This window comes from Lampetra planeri, chromosome 27 (assembly GCF_965212315.1).
Source record: "Lampetra planeri chromosome 27, kcLamPlan1.2.h2, whole genome shotgun sequence".
NCBI classification, from domain to species: Eukaryota; Metazoa; Chordata; class Hyperoartia; order Petromyzontiformes; family Petromyzontidae; genus Lampetra; species Lampetra planeri.
In genome coordinates this window covers 9,790,457-9,809,292 of record NC_136133.1, presented here as the reverse complement: position 1 = coordinate 9,809,292, position 18,836 = coordinate 9,790,457, and the positions used below count along the sequence as shown (strand labels likewise).

General features: G+C 48.7%; 1 protein-coding gene across 3 annotated transcripts; it reads right to left on the bottom strand.

Moving 5' to 3' along the window:
• Nucleotides 1-1,210: 1,210 nt before the first annotated feature.
• SEPSECS (Sep (O-phosphoserine) tRNA:Sec (selenocysteine) tRNA synthase) lies at nt 1,211-18,836 on the bottom strand. Of its 3 annotated transcripts, none has more exons than XM_078607456.1 (12): nt 18,627-18,836; nt 15,375-15,489; nt 14,697-14,851; nt 13,702-13,820; nt 11,197-11,355; nt 10,396-10,549; nt 9,621-9,723; nt 8,775-8,904; nt 7,158-7,249; nt 5,362-5,455; nt 4,762-4,843; nt 1,211-4,109 (listed from the first exon to the last, which is right to left on the bottom strand). In XM_078607456.1, exons 2-12 carry the CDS (start codon nt 15,486-15,488, stop codon nt 3,524-3,526), a joined length of 1,788 nt encoding a protein of 595 aa, XP_078463582.1. In that variant the 5' UTR covers nt 15,489; nt 18,627-18,836; the 3' UTR covers nt 1,211-3,523. The 3 variants fall into 3 exon arrangements, with proteins under 3 accessions (XP_078463582.1, XP_078463583.1, XP_078463584.1); XM_078607457.1 differs by lacking the exon at nt 18,627-18,836 and adding an exon at nt 16,157-16,968; XM_078607458.1 differs by lacking the exons at nt 14,697-14,851; nt 18,627-18,836 and having other exon boundaries at nt 15,375-15,457.

Here is an 18,836-nt window from a genome sequence, read left to right as displayed (position 1 = left end):
GTGTTTTTAAAAAAGTATTTTAAAATATTACTTATCTTCTAAGGCCACACACACAGGATTGTTATTGACGACTGCGTTGAGTTTGCTGTTGCTAATTGTGTACCACTGCCAATGCAGCAGCACAACTTTACTCAGTATAAGTGATTAAATTAATCCGTGCATTGTCCGACCACGTCACCGTCATCGCGCGACGGTGACGTCACTGCAGTGACGCCCCCTCGGTGTGCAACATCAAATGCACTCTTTGACTTTTAGGTAACATCTAAAGGCCTCAAGGGACCTCCTTTGCCAGTACCAAAATATAATAGGTTTTCCCCCTTTTTTCTGGCGACATTTACAGGTGTTAAAACACCAAACTGAAACCTTTTACAACGAATGTCTGCGTTAACTGCAATACTTGTGGTCAGAATGCAAACAAAAAAATATGCATTGTCTTTGAAACTGATTGGTCCACACCAGAGACATCTTTCTTTTGAGCCTCGTCTCAAACGGTGTTAGACCAGAGAACGTCAAAAGGCGTATAGCCCAAAGACAATGCACTATCAGAGTAATGAGAGCTCGGGCTGAGCATCTACATCATGGGACCTCCTTTGCCAGTACCAAAATATGAGAATAGGTTTTCCCCTTTTTTCAGAGTATGTTTTTTGCTTGGCTCCTGAATGTGGCTCCTGACCATGCGGGTGTGGCAGTGGGGGGAGGGGGCTCCAATATCTTGTTTGCGTTCCCCAGTCTGTTAACTGGGGGGCAGTAGTCCACAAGGACAGCACTGCATACAGATAAGAGGGCCAATATAAAGTCAGGCGGAAATCAGAATTACATGAGACCCCCTAGCAGGCTCGCGGAGATTGAGCTGTGATTAAAAAACGGGTTTCTCAAGTGCATGGTCTCAGCCCGGTCACCAATGACTGCACAAAAAAAGCCGTCACTTTAAAATGTGGTCCTGCACATAAATTGGCAAAATTCCAAATATTGGTGTGACTGCAGTGCGACCAACGTCTCTCTCTGTGTAGCAGAGCGGATGGGAAAGTGCTGCCCTCTACTGTGTGAGGACCAGAGGTCACTTGAGATCTCAAGAGGTAGTTCTGTGATATTCGCTTTCGAATAGATTGTTCGTTTCAAAGCGCGATGCTGACGGCGTGATCGGGATACCATTGGGGAAAAGGACAAAATATATAAATCAGCATAGAACACGCAAAGCTCTTACCATGTATCCTGTTCACATGCAATATTTTATTTACTAAAATTATAATTTTAAGGGAAAATGTACTTTCCATTCTCACCCAGATCGATTGCTTTCTAGTAACTGCTTTTAAATTGCAAACATTTTCCTCGTGGCGTTAAGTTTGATGCTCACGGTGTTTCTAAATTAAATAATAATAGCCTGGTTGGGCACTGGAACAAGTGTCTCGGATAGTTTGAGGACCTTGACTTAAAGCTTTCGTTACTGCAGGAATTCATATTCTTGGGTCTTTCGGTAAAGTCATGTAGATAGGTTCAAAGAAAATAACAAAAAATAAAAAAACTACGATGTTTCGATCGCAACACAAGCGTTCGTCATCAGGAAGAAAAAAGAGGGAGACAGCTGCTGAGGCAGACTGTTTTAAAGGTTTAAAAAAATGGGTGTAGCCCAAGGGTCATAAATGAAGTGGGCGGGGCTAGTGATGTTAACGTGAGAAATTAGCATGTAAATGAATGGATATTCAGACTACACAATCCGTAAAGCTATTACCCCAACCGTTGGGAAAGAACCATCTGAGGACCCAATCAAAACCATCACCTTGCCATACATAGCAGGGGTCACCAAAAAGATCTCCAAAATCATGAGCAAACACAAGATCCAGGATCGATTTAACACAGTACATAAAATTCGTGATCTGATCCCATCTGTGAAGGATGTGATCCCTGATATGCAATACCCCGGCGTCTACAAACTAAGCTGTGTCTGTGGCAGTAGTTACATTGAGGAAACTAAGCAACATGTCTCGGACCATGTTCGTGAACATAAGGCAGATCTGCAACACGGTAGGACCAATACCTTGGCCGTGGCTGATCATTGTTTTAATGTGATGGGCTCACACGAAATTGAATTCTCTAAGACGAAGGTGTTTTTGCAAACCCACTGGCTATCAACAAAGATTCGTTCATGAAGCCATCCACATATACAGACACAACTTCAATCGAGAAGATGGGTATAAACTGAGTAATCATTGGAAGGACTTATCAACCAGTTTAACTCATAACTGGCTGTGATGTTCCCATCCTACCACTTTCCGATGTTAGTTGTTATTTTCGACTCTCTGACTTTACATTAACAGGTTAACTTTCCCACACTTAAACAGTCACCTTGCTCGACGTTGCTGCTCTGCGATCCTTCATTACCATGCTAACCTCTCACAGTAACATCACTAGCCTCGCCCACTTCGTTTATGACCCTTGGGCAACACCTATTTTAACCCTTTAAAACAGTTTGCCTCAGCAGCTGTCCCCCTCTTTTTTTCTTCCCGATGACGAACGCTTGTGTTGCGATCGAAACGTCGTAGTTTTTTGTTATTTTCTTGGAACCTATTTACGTGAATTTACCGAAAGACCCAAGAATATAGTTTGAGGACCATTAATTAGATTTAAAGTTTAATATTGTTATTTTAATTATTATTTTAAAGAGTATATATGTATTGATCTATTGTGATTCTTAAATATGTTATTGTTAATTTTATTGTTAGGTTAGTAATAATTAGTCTGCGCTCTCCAGTTGCCTGTGTGAAAAGTGGGCTAGGTTTTTGACCAATCCTGGCCAACCAGCTCAACAAACTTAACAAAATGAATTTGTAGCTACATAATAATAATAGTACCCGCAATGGATATTTCGATTCTTTGATCGGAAATAAGCAAAAATCATGCACATGCAGGGATTCTGTAAAGCTTCCCAACACGGGCTTGTCCGGTGTTTGAAGAGTGACATGGCAACGGTCGTCCCTCACACCAAGCGCACAGGAAGCAGAACGCCCTGCGAGTCCCGTCGAGCGCTTGTTTTTATTTCCAAATTTTAGGCAAAAACTTTGATCAATTTGGCCGTTTTTTTTCTCTCGAGGGCCTCAAGTCCCTCATAGCGACACAACTGTATGCTACAGTTTGGTTCTTATCGGATCATCTTTGCGAGAGCTAGAGCGTCTTCTCATTACGGACAGACGGAGGCAATGTATAAAGGCTTCACTACTACCCCCGGTCGGAAAGTGTTACTGAACGAGCACCAAATCATTTGCGGGGTTCCATCTTCCTTGCTTGCAATAGTCTTGCTCCGGTTTCCCGCTTGATCAACACGATTACCAGAATCAGATTAATCAACTGAGACGAGTCTCGGCAACAAGTGGAGTTATTCACTGTAACCGTCATTTACAGGAGCTAATCCACAGGCAGCTCCATATTTCTCTGATAAAGTCACCGCCCTTCGCCACTGAAATTCTTCCCTCAGCCGTTGTCTCCTTAGCGCCGTGCTGCTTGCTGCACGCTCAGGTCCCCGACACCTTCACTCTCCCCCACCGCCACTGTCCCCCTCAACCCCTGGAATGGCTTCTGTGAGATCACTTCCTTTATTTGCGCCATCACTTACTGTATCTCTGACATTACTTCTTTGATCCGTACCAGCGCTTCCTAAATCTCTGACATCACTTCCTGCACATCGGACATGGCTCCCTGTTCTGCCACCAAAATCGCTTCCGGCTTCACAACGGACGTCACCTTCCTGTTCTACGTCAGCATCGTCACCAAAATCGTCATCACCGTCGTCATCACCGTCGTCGTCGTCTTCGCCACCATCCTCCTGGTTGGTGTCCTTGCCGCCCGAATTTGCCTGGCCGCCACCTTTGTCACCGGGATTTGCGTTTGCACCGTCTCCGTCCGAATTGACGCCGCTGCTCTTCCTGCACGCGTCGCGTCGCAGCGCGTCGAGGCAGCGGGACAGGCGCGACGTGAAGGCGCCCACGTCCGCCTGCGTCATGCCGATGGCTGCAGCGGCGTTGAGGTAGGCGACGGGGTAGCAAGGCGAGTGCGACATGAAGCCGCGGAACTCGCGTCCGCCAACCGTCTGCGTCACCCCGCCCAGCGGGACCACTCTGCAGGGGGTGGAGGGGGGCGTTCGGGGACATGATGAGGGGGACGGAATGCACCCGGAGGCACATGGGGACACATGGCAACGGACAAATCTCAGGATGCATGGGGAGAGACACGAGATACATGGGGACAAACACACACACACAAGACACATGGATTCAACACTTAGGCTTTCGAGACCAATATTATCCATAATAATGTGTGATGTACATACAATTATGTATATTCTTTAGTTATTAGAAAAACATTAATGTAGACTGTAGCCTGGTTCTTACTCGGAGTGAGTGTACTGGCAGTCTATAATGTAGACTGTAGCGTGGTTTTTAAGCTTGGTGAGCATATTGGCATTCTATAATTATAGACTGCCAGTATGCTCACTCAGGTTAAGAACCAGGCTACAGTCTACATTATTGACTGCCAGTACACTCACTCAGTTTCATAACCATTGCTACAGTCTACATTATAGAATGCCAATACGCTCACCAAGCTTAAAAACCAGGCTACAGTCTACATTATAGACTGCCAGTACACTCACCGAGGTTAAGTACACTCACCGAGGTTAAGAGACACACGAGGAAAATTCATCGTCACGCAGCGGAAGCATCGTGTCTAACGAACCGGAGTCGATGAATCGATACAGGAAACTGCACCAACCTGGCGCCGGACACTTGTCTTGTGAACAGCATGGAGCCCAGCTGTGTCACAACAGCTGGAGGCAGGGAGCTCATGGACATCGCTATACACACGGACACACACACGGACACACACGGATACATATGGTCAAAAAGGTATACACACGAGCACACACAGACAGATACACCGGTACACATGGAGACACAGACGTACACATGGTTACACGTGTTGGGGAGCCGTGGTGCTCCTGACCCCATTTTGCCCCATGCAGACCTTAATAGATGCTCTCTAACAACTCACCCCCTACCGCCTATGCAGGATGCAAAAGAGATCTTTGTATTTATTTGTGTGTGTGCATGTGTGTACATATGTGTGTACCTGTGCACGTACACTCGTGTATGAATGTCCATGTGTTCGTACTTGCGTGTATGCACATCCATGTATCCATGCGTCACCCGTGTGTGTACCAATGTTTAATATTAGCACTGGGGAGACAAAGGCGGCTGGGCATAGAGCTGGCCACCCACCCCCTCATGTGTCATGTACGCCTTCACAGTTGCTACTCACTAACATCACTTTCCCCAACAGGGGATCTCTGTCTTGGTCCCAGTGTGTGCGTACCCAGGGATATGGGGTTGTGCGGTGTGTGTAGCAGCTTTTCTCCGTTCTCCAGGGCCAGCACTTTCATCTTGTTCTCCAGGTATGTGTACATTGCCTATACACGGACACACACACGTGTATATTTCCTACACATGGATGTTGAGATTTATGGGTGTGAAATTTAACACATCGGCTTTCGCGACCAATACCATCCGACACAGCCAACTAGTAAGGGTTGTCACGTAAACAGAACATGCCAATTTGTCACTAGGACAGCACACCGGTGTGTTATTTTACGGGGGAGAAATGTTGTGTTATTTTACGGGGTAGAAATGGTAAAAAAACTGTGTTTATTGAAAGAAAACGCATACTGACGTCTATCTGAATGCAGTCACACCATCACCCCGCACAGAAATCTGCTCTTATCAATATGCTCATTCATCGAGCTAAGAAAGTGTCAGATTGTGACAGTCTGAGAAGTGAAATTCAACATGTTAAAGAAGCGCAGCAAATGAATGGTTACAATGATGCACAAATCAACAGGGCATTGAATACCCAAACCAAATCAAATAACAAGAGCATTGAAACTGCCCAAGTAATTAAAACGATCAAAATACATTGCGGGAGTAACTGATAAACTAGCCAGATGTTTGGAAAAACAAAACATCAGAGTCAGATTTGGCACGGTACATAAAATACAGAATTTCATATCTGGTACAAAATATGTATTACCGAAGCTATCAACAGAAGGTGTGTACAGGATTAACTGCACGTGTGGTAAATGTTATGTTGGGCAAACACGACGAATGATCAGCACGAGACTAAAATAACATCAGAGAAATATTAAATTCTCCCAAATGCAACTGCCAGCAGTAGCAGAACATGCGTTGCAACAAGGACACAATTGATTTTGATAATGTTGAAGTTTTGTGCAAAACTAGCTACTACTGACCAAGACTAATGAGAGAATCCATAGAAATTGAAAGAAATCTAATTAACTTTAACCGTTCAGATAGCTACCGTTTTAGTGCTGCGAGGAAGAGAATCATCAAAGAATACACGATTAAAATGCATGCCTACAAAAGGCAGCGTACTTCAATAGGGATTACCGGTGGTAGGGCTATTTTAATAAACACTAGACAGGAAGGGCAAGTTCAAAGGGCTCGCATAATACACATGCATCAGTAATCTCCCCCCCCCACATTGTGCAAGAGTGCAGAAGGGTGGTCAACACATCGATGCCGCTACATAAGGAACGAAACAGTAACACTTCTCCACAAATCTGTCTGTCGCCTGATGAAGCTAGTTGTAATTACTGGCGAAACGTCGTACTCGGTTTGTAAATGTTGTGGCTTGGCTCTCCAACACACCGGTGTGCTGTACTAGTGACAAATTGGCATGTTCTGTTTACGTGACAACCCTTACTAGTTGGCTGTGTCGGGTGGTTAATGACACATTTATATATTTACACGATCTAACCCAAAAACCTCGATTATGGGTGCGATATTGTTCGTCTAAATCTGTGCACAACCGATCTCTACGCGTGCGACTTGATGCACGCACGGGAAGTCCGAGCATCAAACCGCGCAACGAACCCGCAGACCTGAGTTAAATTCCTGGCCATGGCTAATATCAGTAGCAAGAGATAAATCTGAACCAGTCCTGGGGTTGGTGGGTGCCACCTCCCTCTCTCCCATCCTCTTCCCCTTCCCCACCGCGCTTCACCAGCCCGCACTGACCAGCGTTGTGAAGTACGGTCAAACAACCCCCGCGGCCGACACGGTGCGTCGAGGCTTTCATCCGGCAGCGGGGCGCACCTTGCGCTCCGCGAGGAGGCGTTTGTATCCACGCTGGCCCAGGGACAGCATGGTCATGAGGAAGTCCATCGACGGGGCGGCAGACGCACGGCCTGATGAGAAAAAACAAAGACGCGTGCAGTGTTCAGCGTGTAATGGACTTAATTTGCATGTGAATTAAGTTCAATTGGTAAACGCGGAAGACGCAGTGTGGTGGGTCATGAAGATTTAAATTGCTAAATCTTTGACCCTAGAGTTATCGATTGAAGTAACGGAACAGAGCAGATGAGACAGGCAGTGAGATCGTGAACAGTAAACAGAATCGTGCATTCGATTTTCATATTAAAACAATTTATGCAGCATGATTAGCATGGTTGGCTATGTACAGTGTGTAAAATAATTCCAAAATACATACAAATGTAGTGACTATGAATGTCACTGTGTGGTGTCGTCCTTGCGAGGCCACGGCGGATAATATGTTGTCATTATGTGCAGCCCGGTTACTGGGTATAGTACCAGGCCTAGCAGGACTTGGGTGAGCGCTCGTTAGCGCGGAGACACCACGTACAGTGTGCGGTGCGGGCTCCCGGTGAGGGAGCGAGAGAGAGTGTCAGCCAGCCAGGGTTACGTTGGGGCATGATACGCTGGTTGACCTGCCGACACGTGACCGGATAATATTGGAGGGGGGCCACCGGTGGACGGGGGCCGCTGGGTGGTCACGTGGTATAGAAGAGCTCTCGGGAGCCTTCGGGAAAGGGCCAGAGAGATCGAGAAGGTGGGCGGGGCGAGAGGCGGAGCCAGCCCCAGCCCGGGCCGATATAACGGGGGCCCCGTGTGGGGCTCTGGGTTCTTGACTGTTGGTGAGTGTAGATCCACGTCGGGTTGAAGAAGCCTCTAGCCACGCGGTCCGGGACCCAGCTTGTGGTCTGGACCGGGATAGCGGGACCGTGTCTAGTTCTGCCGTAGCGTGGTTAGATGGGTGCTCAACTCCCGAGTATAGGTTATGTTATGTTGAGTTGATGTAATAAATAGTGTTGCTCCCAAGACAACGTCTGCGACTCAGTTGGACTCACTACACAAAGACAAAGATCTCCTGTATAGTCTTAACACAATGTTGGAGAAAATGCTGTGAGTAGCAACTATGAAGGCCGGCATGGCACACGAGGGGGTAGTTGGCCAGCACCACGCCTGGCTGCCTTTGTCTCCCGAGTGGCGAATGTTTACACACCACACCAGGTACTCATTTGAGGCTGAGTCAACCTATGGGAGGCCCAGGACCTGTATAAATAATGGTTTTAGTAGTGAGCAGGAATTTAACTCAGGTTGCTGGGTTCAAAGTGCAGAGCGATAACCACAACACGACCGCTCCCCATACACACTCACACACATTCACTCACTCATATACACACACTCACTCACTTACTCACAAAAACAACAAAGATCCCCCAAATAGCCTTACCAGATTTTGGGTCAGGTGCCACCCACTCACACACTCACTCACACACTCACCCACCTCTTCTCTAGCCCGTGCTACGCCTGCGGAACTCACGGTGCACATGCACATGGCGCAGACACACGCAGACACACGCATGCATATGCATGCACATGCGCGCATGTGTGCACATTGTAGCTGCGTACCTGGGTAGGTCTTGCCGATGTCAGCGATGAGGTCGCGGTTGAAGCCAGCGATGATGGCGCCTCCCACTGGCACCATGAAGTTCTTATCCAGACTCTGCACAAACACGTCCACCCGGCCAACACGCGCAGCCTGCACACAGACAAATATCCCCTCTATAGCCTCAACAGACTGTTGGGGCTAGTGCTGTTAGTACCTATGAAGGCCGGCATGGCACACGAGGGGGTTGGTTCGCCAGCGCCATGCCCAGCCGCCTTTGTCTCCCCAGTGGCGAAGTTTCCACACATCGCACCGGGTACTCATATGAGGCTGAGTCGACCTAGGGGAGGCCCAGGACTGGTTCAGATAATCGTCACTGGTATTGGCCGTGAGCGGGAATCGAACTCGGGTCGCTGGGTTCAGAGTGTAACGCGCTACACTTCTGCAACCGCACACACAAGCACACACAGACAAAGATCCCCTGTGTAGCCTATACAGGCAGTCGGGGCAAGTGCTGTTCGCGAGCACCTATGAAGGCCGGCATGGTACACCTATGAAGGGGTGGTGTAAGCAGCACCGCGTTCGACCACCTTTGTATCCCCAGAGTCTGGACCAAACTAGAGAAGGCCCAGGACTGGGTTCAGATATTTGCCACCGATGTTGGCCGTGAGCGGAAATCATAGCGCAGTGCGTTAACCACTGCCCCGCCACTCACCGCACAGGCACAAATGTAAATGTATATACATGATGAGGTGGGCGAAGAGATGCAGTTATTTGCTGGATGAAGAGAGTGAAAAGGTGAGTGAGGAGGTGAGCGAGGAGGAAGAGTCACCTGCTGGAAGAGGTGAGTGAGGTGAGCGAGGAGTCACCTGCTGGATGAGGTGCATGCACTTGCTGCTCTGCACTCCGTACGCGTTGTTGACGACGTGCGGGATTCCGTGTCGCTTGCAGATCTCAGCGATTTCCTCCAAACTGATGCAGCAACCACACCCATCATCAACCACCATCATCATCAACATCAACTTCCTTATCATCGACATCATAGTCATCAACATCATTGTCATCAACGAAAATCATCACTAATAAAGGTTTTATGGCAATCGCCATGAGGCTGGTTATAATCACAAGTGTAAAACGTCATGCTCGAATTGTAAATGTTGTGGGTTTACTCTCCAACACACTGGTGTGCTGAACTCGCAACTTATTTGTATGTTTTGTTCACGTGACAAACCTTACTTATTGGCTGTATTGGGTGATGGCGGGTTTAACGACACATTTACGCAATCTAACCCAAAGAAACCCCCTTTATTATGGATATTGGTCGCGAAAGCCTACTACGTATTAAACAAAATCATCACTATCAAAGATCGTCATCATCGTCAATATCATCATTGCACATCATCGTCAATGTGCACAGGTTGGGACCATCGTAGTGAGTGTGGAGACAAGTGAGACAGAACAGCTCACGGCTAGAAGAGACGGAGAGGCAGCCAGAGGGGGTAACGCGTCCGAGAGAGGAAATCTGATGACAGTCACGATGATGATGATGCTGCTGCTGATGATGGTGTTGCTGTTGATGATGATGATGCTGCTACTCATGATGCTGCTGATGCTGCTGCTGATGCTGCTGCTGATGCTACGTACCGGTCGGGAGTGCGTGGGGCGAAGCAGGAGGTGGTGGAGTGGACACACAGAATGTTCTCTGCCCCTAACTCCACCACGGCCGCCTCTAGTGCCCCGAGGTCTGTGCGCAGCTCGTCCCCCTCTAGCAGGTTCTCCAGCACCACGGGCTCCAGACCTCGCCAAAGACAAAAGATCCTCCGTATAACCTTAACAGACTGTTGGGGCAAGTGCTGTTAGCGAGCGGCACCTGTGAAGGCTGGAACGGCACATGACGGAGCGGTGTGGCCAGCAACGTGCCCGTCCGCCTTTGTCTCCAGAGTGGCGATGTTTTTAACACATTGCATTGGGTACTCATTTGAAGCTGAGTCGACCTAGGGGGGGGCAGGACCGGTTCAAATAAATGGTACTGGTGCTGACTGTTAATGGGAATCGAAATGGGGCCGCCGGGTTTGAAGCGAAGTGCATTAACCACGTTGACACCACCCTCCCCATACACAGACACGCACACATTTCCATGTAGCCCACACACAGCTGGGGTAGGTGCTGTTAGCAAGTTGCATCTGTGGAGGCCGGCATGGTGCACCAACTATGGAGGGGACGGTGTGGCCACCACCACCTGCGGCCACCTTTGTCTCCATAAAGCAAATAATTAATTACACCCTCACTCGCCACTACACCCCACCCAGCCCCCGTGGCCCTTCCTGGCCCTCACCAGCCCTCGCCGGCCTTTGCTAGTACAAAGCACAGCCCTCACCAGCACACATCACGGCCCTCACCCGGCACACAGCACGGCCTTCACCCGGCACACAGCACGGCCCTCACCGGCACACAGCATGGCCTTGTAGCAGGACTTCTGGTCGATGCGTGGCCAGAGCACGTAGCGAGCGGAGCGGCGGTGCGATCGCAGCGCTGTGAAGCTCAGCGAGAGCGCCATGCCCGTGGCAACCGGCACCACGAAGCATGCGCTCGCACTGCGTACACCTACACACGCACGCACACATGCACGCACACACAAACACAGGCACGCACACAAGCACATGCATGCACACCTCCGCACAATACAAAGACAAACACGCACACTTGCATGGACACACACGCACGGACACACAGACGTGCACAGATATACACACAAGTGCACACACACACGCACACACATGTATGCACACACACGCACACACATGTATGTACAAGCACGCACAAACAAGCACACACACACACACGAATGCACACACACAGAAGCCCACATACACACGCACACACAAGCGCACAGATGTATAATAATTGTGTAGTGACTGTGAATTTCACTGTTTGGTGCAGGGCTTGTGAGGCCACGGTGGATAATATGTTGTCATTATGTGCAGCCCGGTACCAGCCCTAGCGGGGCTTGGGTGAGCGCTGGTTAGCGCAGAGGCACCACGTACTGTGTGCGGTGCGGGCTCCCGGTGAGGGAGCGAGAGTGTTAGCCAGCCAGGGTTACGTTCGGGCATGATACGCTGGTTGACCTGCCGACACGTGACCGGATGATATTGGAGGGGGGCCACCGATGGACGGGGCCGCTGGGTGGTCACGTGGTATAGAGGAACTCTCGGGAGCCTTCAGGAAAGAGCTCGAGAGATCTAGAAGGTGGGCGGGGCGATGGGCGGAGCTAGCCCCAACCCGGGCCGATATAACGGGCCCCGTGAGGGGCTCGGGGTTCTTCGGGTTGTTGGTGAAGAAGATCCATGTCGGGTTGAAGAAGCCTCTAGCCACACAGTCAGGGACCCAGCTCGTGGTCCAGACCGGGATAGCGGGACCGTGTATAGTTCTGCCGTAGCGTGGTTAGATGGGCGTTCAACACCCGAGTGTAGGTTACATTATGTTGTGTTGAGTTGATGTAATAGTCTTGCTCCCAAAACAATGTCTGCGACTCAGTTGGACTCACTACAATTGTAATAATTTAGCACACTTTCTATTGGCGCTATTATTCTGATAGCACTAGTCTAAAAGGAAGATGCTGCTGCGCTCCACAGACACAGGCTGTAGTAGTTTTACAGTAGGGGGTAATGTTGCTTCGTGTAAAGGGTAATTTTTCAAATTTTGAAAAAAATTCAACCATGACACCAGCACACAATGGCCTCGTTTTGCATGATGTCACACATGATCTTTAACGTCCACTGTGAAGCAGAAGGCGTATGGTGATATTACAGTAAATACAGTCTGTTCTCCTATATTGCAGTAGTAGTTGCGTTCCTGACGAACACCGCGTTAAAATAAATAATATGAAACATGGGGTAAAGCACCATCTGCGACGACACGCGAGATGTGTACGCAGGCGGAATAAATACTGAGGAGTGTGGGTAGCATCTAGAAGCATCAAGCAGCAACCTGCCTTGTGTGATGCTACGCCGAGGCAGCTGTACGACAGCTTGTTCCTACTCGCGCGACGTAGTTCTGTTCATTATAAAAAATGTGTTCCTTATTACATTCATGGTGTAAAAATTCTATTTGCGTTATGAAAACACGTGGCATTATAGGATAACTTAATGAATGCACATCGCAGTATTAACCGGGGTGGCCTGCGGGATTGGAACCACGAACCTCTGCAATAAGTGGCCAACGAGCTACCGCTGGGCGACGTCATCGTGTACACAGATATATACACACATGGGTGCAATGGAAAAATATGGACACATACACAGGGGGTGAACAGACTTATGCATTGGTGAACACCATTGGGGGATCGTGTGGATACACACACACAGCCTGTGTATGTGTATTGATGTATGTGTGTGTGTGGGTATGTACAGCATACCCACACACACACAGTAGGGGGCACAGGTGGTGCATCAGCCGTTCATGTCGGTCATCTCAGTCAGTCGACCCGTGGCACCTGGGTTTGCCCCGTGACCTCCTGCCAGCGGGTGTTCGACACTTCACGTGGCCTCAAGGTGCACACGGCCTGCCACAAGCGTCGTGGTGACGTCACCACCACTTAGTGGCGAATGGCGGTTGTTGTTGATGTGCAGCATATCCATGTATATGTAATGGTTAGCGTGCTGCACTACGATCCCGGCGACCCGAGTTCGATTCCTGCTCACAGCCAACACCAGTGACAATTATCTGAACCGGTCCTGGGCCTCGACTCAGCCTCAAATGAGGACATAGTGTGATGTGTAAACATCACCACTCGGGAGACAAAGGCGACCGGGCGTGGTGCTGGCCACCCACCCCCTCGTGTGCGGTTCCAGCCTTCAAAGGCACTCGCGAACAGCACTTGACCCAACAGCCTGTGTAGGATACACGGGGGATCTTTGTTGTTGTACGCACACATGTCCACACCTCACTCACCGCTGGTCCTTATCACGTCCAGGGCGACTGAGTTTGCCAGTTTGCTGAGAAGACTTGAGCCGGCTGCTTTGGGCTGCACAGCTGTGATGTCACCTGACCTCCCGATGCCATGGATCATCCTTGTCACACACACACACACAAATATACAACGATCCCCCAATGTGACCCTGAACATGCTGTTGGGGCAAGTTCTCTTAACGCGCGCCTATTATTAAGGTCGGAGCAGCATACAAGGGGGTGGTTGACCAGCACTGTGCCCGGCCGCCATTGTCTCACCAGGTCCTCATTTAAGGTTGAGTCGACCTAGCAGAGGCCCAAGTCCAGTTCAGATATTCGTCACTGAAGTTGGTTGTTGTGAGCGGGAATCAAACTCGGGCGACTGGGTTCGGAGCACAGTGCGCCAACTAATGCTCCCCATACACAAACCTACACCAGGGTTTCCCAGACTCCAGCCCTTGAGACCCACGACCGCGCTACGTCTTTCTGCGTTCACAAATTTACTCTTTCCCATTCAAATACAAGTTAACTCGTTCCACGCTGCATGCACCTGATGACTGTTAAACAAATCCCACGTGACGTGCTGTTGTAAACTCAGAATCAGAATCTTTAGTAGGGGCGGGTGGTCAGAAAGTTACATCAACAATACAAAAGATGATATGAGTGCAAGATAGAAAAAAGGTAAGCAAGTCACAAAAAATAAATAAAGTATAGATAAAGTACAAATTGCACAAGAATATAAATTCCTTGAGATGTTTTAACACCAAACGCAAGATAGGTGCAAGGCACCACACCAAGACATGACAGTCCCTGAATTACATTGAAGATTAAAACTGACCTATCGTTCACGTACGTGTGTCTGTATGCGTGTCCGGGCCAGGTTGCTGACCACCCACCCCCTCGTGTGACGTGCCGGCCTTCATAGGTGCTCGCTAACAGCATTTGCCCCTAGTCTGTTTAAGTTACATTGGGGATATTTGTCTTTGAGTGCGGTTCACCTGTAATGTCTTTTGGCCACAAGAGCACAAACCACACGGCCCTCACGCTCCCCAACGCCGCAGTTTCCCAAGAAGTTGTTGGAGTCCATGATGGACAGCTCCTGCAGCAGCAGCTCGATCGTCTGGTCCTCCCAGCCTTCCTCTGGCAGCTTACGCTGTGCATGACAAAGGCAAAAATCCCCCGTATAGCCTTAAGACTATTGGGGTAAATGATGTTAGCGAGCACCTATGAAGGCTGGCACGCTACACGAGGGGGTGTGTGGCCAGCACAATGCCCGGCTGCCTTTGTCTCCTTAGTGGCAAGATTTACACATCGCACCTGGTACTCATTTGAGGCTCAGTCGAACCAGGGGAGGCCCATGACCAGTTCAGATAATCGTCACTGGTGTTGGCTTTGAACGGGAATCGAACTTGGGTCGCCACATATACATGGATAGGCTGTGCATACCCACACACATACATACAAAGACACATTCTGATTTCTATTTTGAGTGCACGACGTGATACAGTGGAAGCACCTACTCTCATGTGTTCTACTGCCATTTCTCACTGCAAAAATGTAACTTGAGGTCTTATTCAAAGATTCACGATGTTTGCGGCCGCCGTGCGACCTCCGTGCCAAAAGCACCCCCATAGCCTCCTTCGTCGCTCGCTGACCCCGTCTCCCGTGTGCCACACCTTCTCAAGCAGCACGCGCACAACCTTCTCGTGCGCGCGCCGTGCCTCGTGGCCCTGGCGTGCGTATGATGCCGGCACCACACCCTCGCACAGTGCCGCGTTCACCTCGTTCATCCTGGGGAGATACGCGCGGAGCGGCCCGCGAAAACGATTCTCAACTGTGCATGGGTTTAACGAAGTACAGTTAAACCGCTAAAAACAAACATCCTGGGGAGAAACACGCGAAACGACCCGCCAACCCGATTCTCAACTGTTGCATGGGTTTAACAATGTACAGTTAAACCGCTCAATCAATGAATCAAACATTTATTTATTACTTCATTTCAATAGATATTGATCCAACCGTTCATGGATCCACCTATTCATTCATCTATGCATCACTGAATATTCATTAATTCATCCATTGTTTCAGCTATTCATTACTTTGACTATGTATGAATTCAATCATGCATCAATTCAACTATTCGTCATTCTAGCCATTCACTGATTCAAACATTCATTGATTCAAATATTTGTAATGACAGGGTGACACCTGCTGGCCTGGAAGGGGAATCACGGGTATGGGCACGGTTAAGTAACAACTAATCAGAGAGGGGGGTGTATTTGGGGCAAAGGTATAAGGTGGGGCTAGCTGAGATACTCCGGGAACCTGCTCGAAGGCTCCATGAGAGAGCATGGCCGGAGGCGGGACCTAGCCACGCCTGGGGGGATAGAAGGGGGAGCGAACCCGGGGCTCGGGGCTCATGTGTGGGGTCTTGGGTCCTGGCTGCGTCGCTGCTCACCGACATCTCTCTCTGTCGTCCGGCCACGTGGAAGATCTCCTCCGTGGTTTCCATCGCCGTCATTGTCACGCCGCTAGCCAGCGGCGTAGCCGAGTGAGGGCGATGGGACCACGCCGAGTGATCGGCTGTGTGTAGCCAGTAGAGACGTTAATATCTAGTGTTGTACTAAGTGTGAGAAAGAATAAGTGTTGGCCTGTGTTGTGCCCAGTGTGAGTAATAAAGAAGTATCCTCTACACGACGTGTCGCGGAAGTTGCTCATTACATATTTATAAATTTGACCATTCATTCAACCGTTTACTTTACCCTTCATCAATTCAACTATACAGTCAACCAATCATTGATTCAACTGTTTATTGATTCAACCATTCACTGATCCAAAACAGTAATTGAAGTGAATATAATTTCAGTTAATTAAATTGTTCATGAATGTAAGCATGCATTGATTAGTCAATTTAATGATTGACTCAACAAATAACTGAGTCATAAATTTAACTATTCACAGATTCAACAATATATCAATTCAACTAAAGGGCCGTCCATAAATGACGTCACGCGATTTTTGACCCCCCCCCTCCTCGTCACACGACATCACAAAAAGTCAGACCCCCCTCAAATTTGACGTCACAAAGCTCTGCTCCCCTCCCCAAAAAGAAAACATGCTTCAAATAGCTTTAAACTATTGTCATCGTAGTGTGTATTTAATGTGCCGCTACACTCTGGTGTTGTAGGAGAAAACATTTATTAAAAAGTCTATTTAATTAAGTAGAACGTGTTGTTTATATTTATTTAAAGTTGTGCATTTTGATGTGACGTCACATTTCTCACCCCCCCCCCCGTCACACATGGTCACAAATGTCTGACCCCCCCCCCTCCTAGGTGCGTGACGCCATTTATGGACGGCCCCTAATTTACCCAACGATGCATTAATTTGTGATATCAATTCAACCATTCCACCAATTCAACCAATCGCTCCTTCAGAAATTCTCCAGTTAACTGATTCAACAATGTGTTTCTTCTAGATTTGAAGCTTTCGTGACTGCAAGGATTCATACTCTTAGGTTTTTTCGGTAAAGTCACGTAGGAAAATAATAATAAAATAAAAGAATAAATGAAATTAACTCAATGAAATCACAATTGAGTTATTTTCCTTTATTTTTATTTTATTATTTTTTACCTACGTGACTTTACCGAAAAAACCTAAGAGAATGTGTTGCTTACTCAATTAATGCATTCAAGGAATACAAATGTTGATTAAACAGGTCCCGTAATATAGTGCATCGTCTTTGTACTGTTCGTCTTTTGGCGTTCTCTGGTCTGACACTGTAGAGACAGGCCATAAAGAATGCTGTCTCTGGTACAGGCCATTCAGTTTCAAAGGCAATGCATACGTTATCAGGGCATGTTTGTTTGCATGTTCACCACAAGTACGTGTCGTTAATGCAGACTTGATTGCTTGCAAAAGGTATCTATTTGGGTTGTTACATCTTAACACCTGTTTTATTATCAAAAAGGGTAAAACCCTATTCTTATGTTTCATTGATTGATTTAACAATTGGCTTAGCAGATGATTCTCTACAGTATGCCTTGGGTGTCCATTGAATCAATTTAGTGTGCACTGTGCAGTGTCACTGCAACCTGGACCGAGTACAGTACTGCGACTACATTCATTTGAATGTTTACATGTACAGTGCATCTCCTGTATGTCAATCAACTGGTTGATGACCGCTTCCCTTCACCGTGCAAGACGACGGGGTGTCCTCACCATACTTCACCACGCTGGCCTGTGCGGGTCGGTGAAGGTGGGGAGCATAGATGTAGGTGCACAGTACCGTACAATTTTACTGCCTTGGGCTCTGCTGCTCATCACGTGGCCCCGCAGCAGCAGCCTATAGGATCCTGTCCGTGCACGGTGGTCGCCCACCCAAACGCTATCCAGGCTCAAAATTCCGCTTAGCTTCCCAGATGTGACATTGCAGGTGATTTGGCCAATGTGCACGCTCTTCCTTCCGATATTAGGAAACCACTGCAGCTATGCGCAGTTTTGTGTTGAGATGTCCTTCCCCCGCACCTCCGATTAGCACGTTTGGCTACGTACGGTGCGAAAGAAGTTCAACATACGCACACACGAACGCGTGTTGCGCCGAGTTTGGCATCAGCACTGACGGACACGGCAAGGCGGGAGTGGCGTTAACCTCCCCGTCCTCGCGTGTGCCGTTCTTTAGAGCTGCTCGCTAACAACACTTGCGCCCACAGGCTTGTGCAGGCTATGTGGGGGGGCATGTACACCGGGTTGGATGTAACCCATGTGGGGGGCATGTACACGGACTGGAACAATTGTGGCATCAGAGGACCACCGCGCTCCCCACCCCCCCCCCCCCCCTTTGGGCCTCCTCGTCCCGCCGCGCAGGGCTCGCCTCTGCTGGCCGGGATTTTATCCGAGCGCCGTTCCTACCCCGAAGAGCCTCTTACCTGCTCGCTCAGGGCCGCGATATTTAGCGAATGAAGGACGTGAAAGCGCCTTCAAGCCGCGACGTGGTGCCAATGTCTTTTAGTTGTTTATTTTTGAAAGTTGTGATTTCAAAAGAGTAAACGACGTTTAAATCGACGAGTTTAAGCCGACACCGCGAGGTGACGTCGGCTCAGCTTGCGGGGATCACGTGATCGCGGCGGGGGCGAAGG

Excerpts from the sequence above, each read along its gene's own strand:
- SEPSECS (XM_078607456.1), bottom strand. The coding sequence starts at position 15,488 with ATGAACGAGGTGAACGCGGCACTGTGCGAGGGTGTGGTGCCGGCATCA. Across the intron at positions 13,821-14,696 it reads GTGGCCAAAAGACATTACAG|GATGATCCATGGCATCGGGA; the intron begins GTGAACCGCACT and ends GTGTGTGACAAG. Across the intron at positions 5,456-7,157 it reads GCCTCCTCGCGGAGCGCAAG|GCAATGTACACATACCTGGA; the intron begins GTGCGCCCCGCT and ends GTCCGTGTATAG.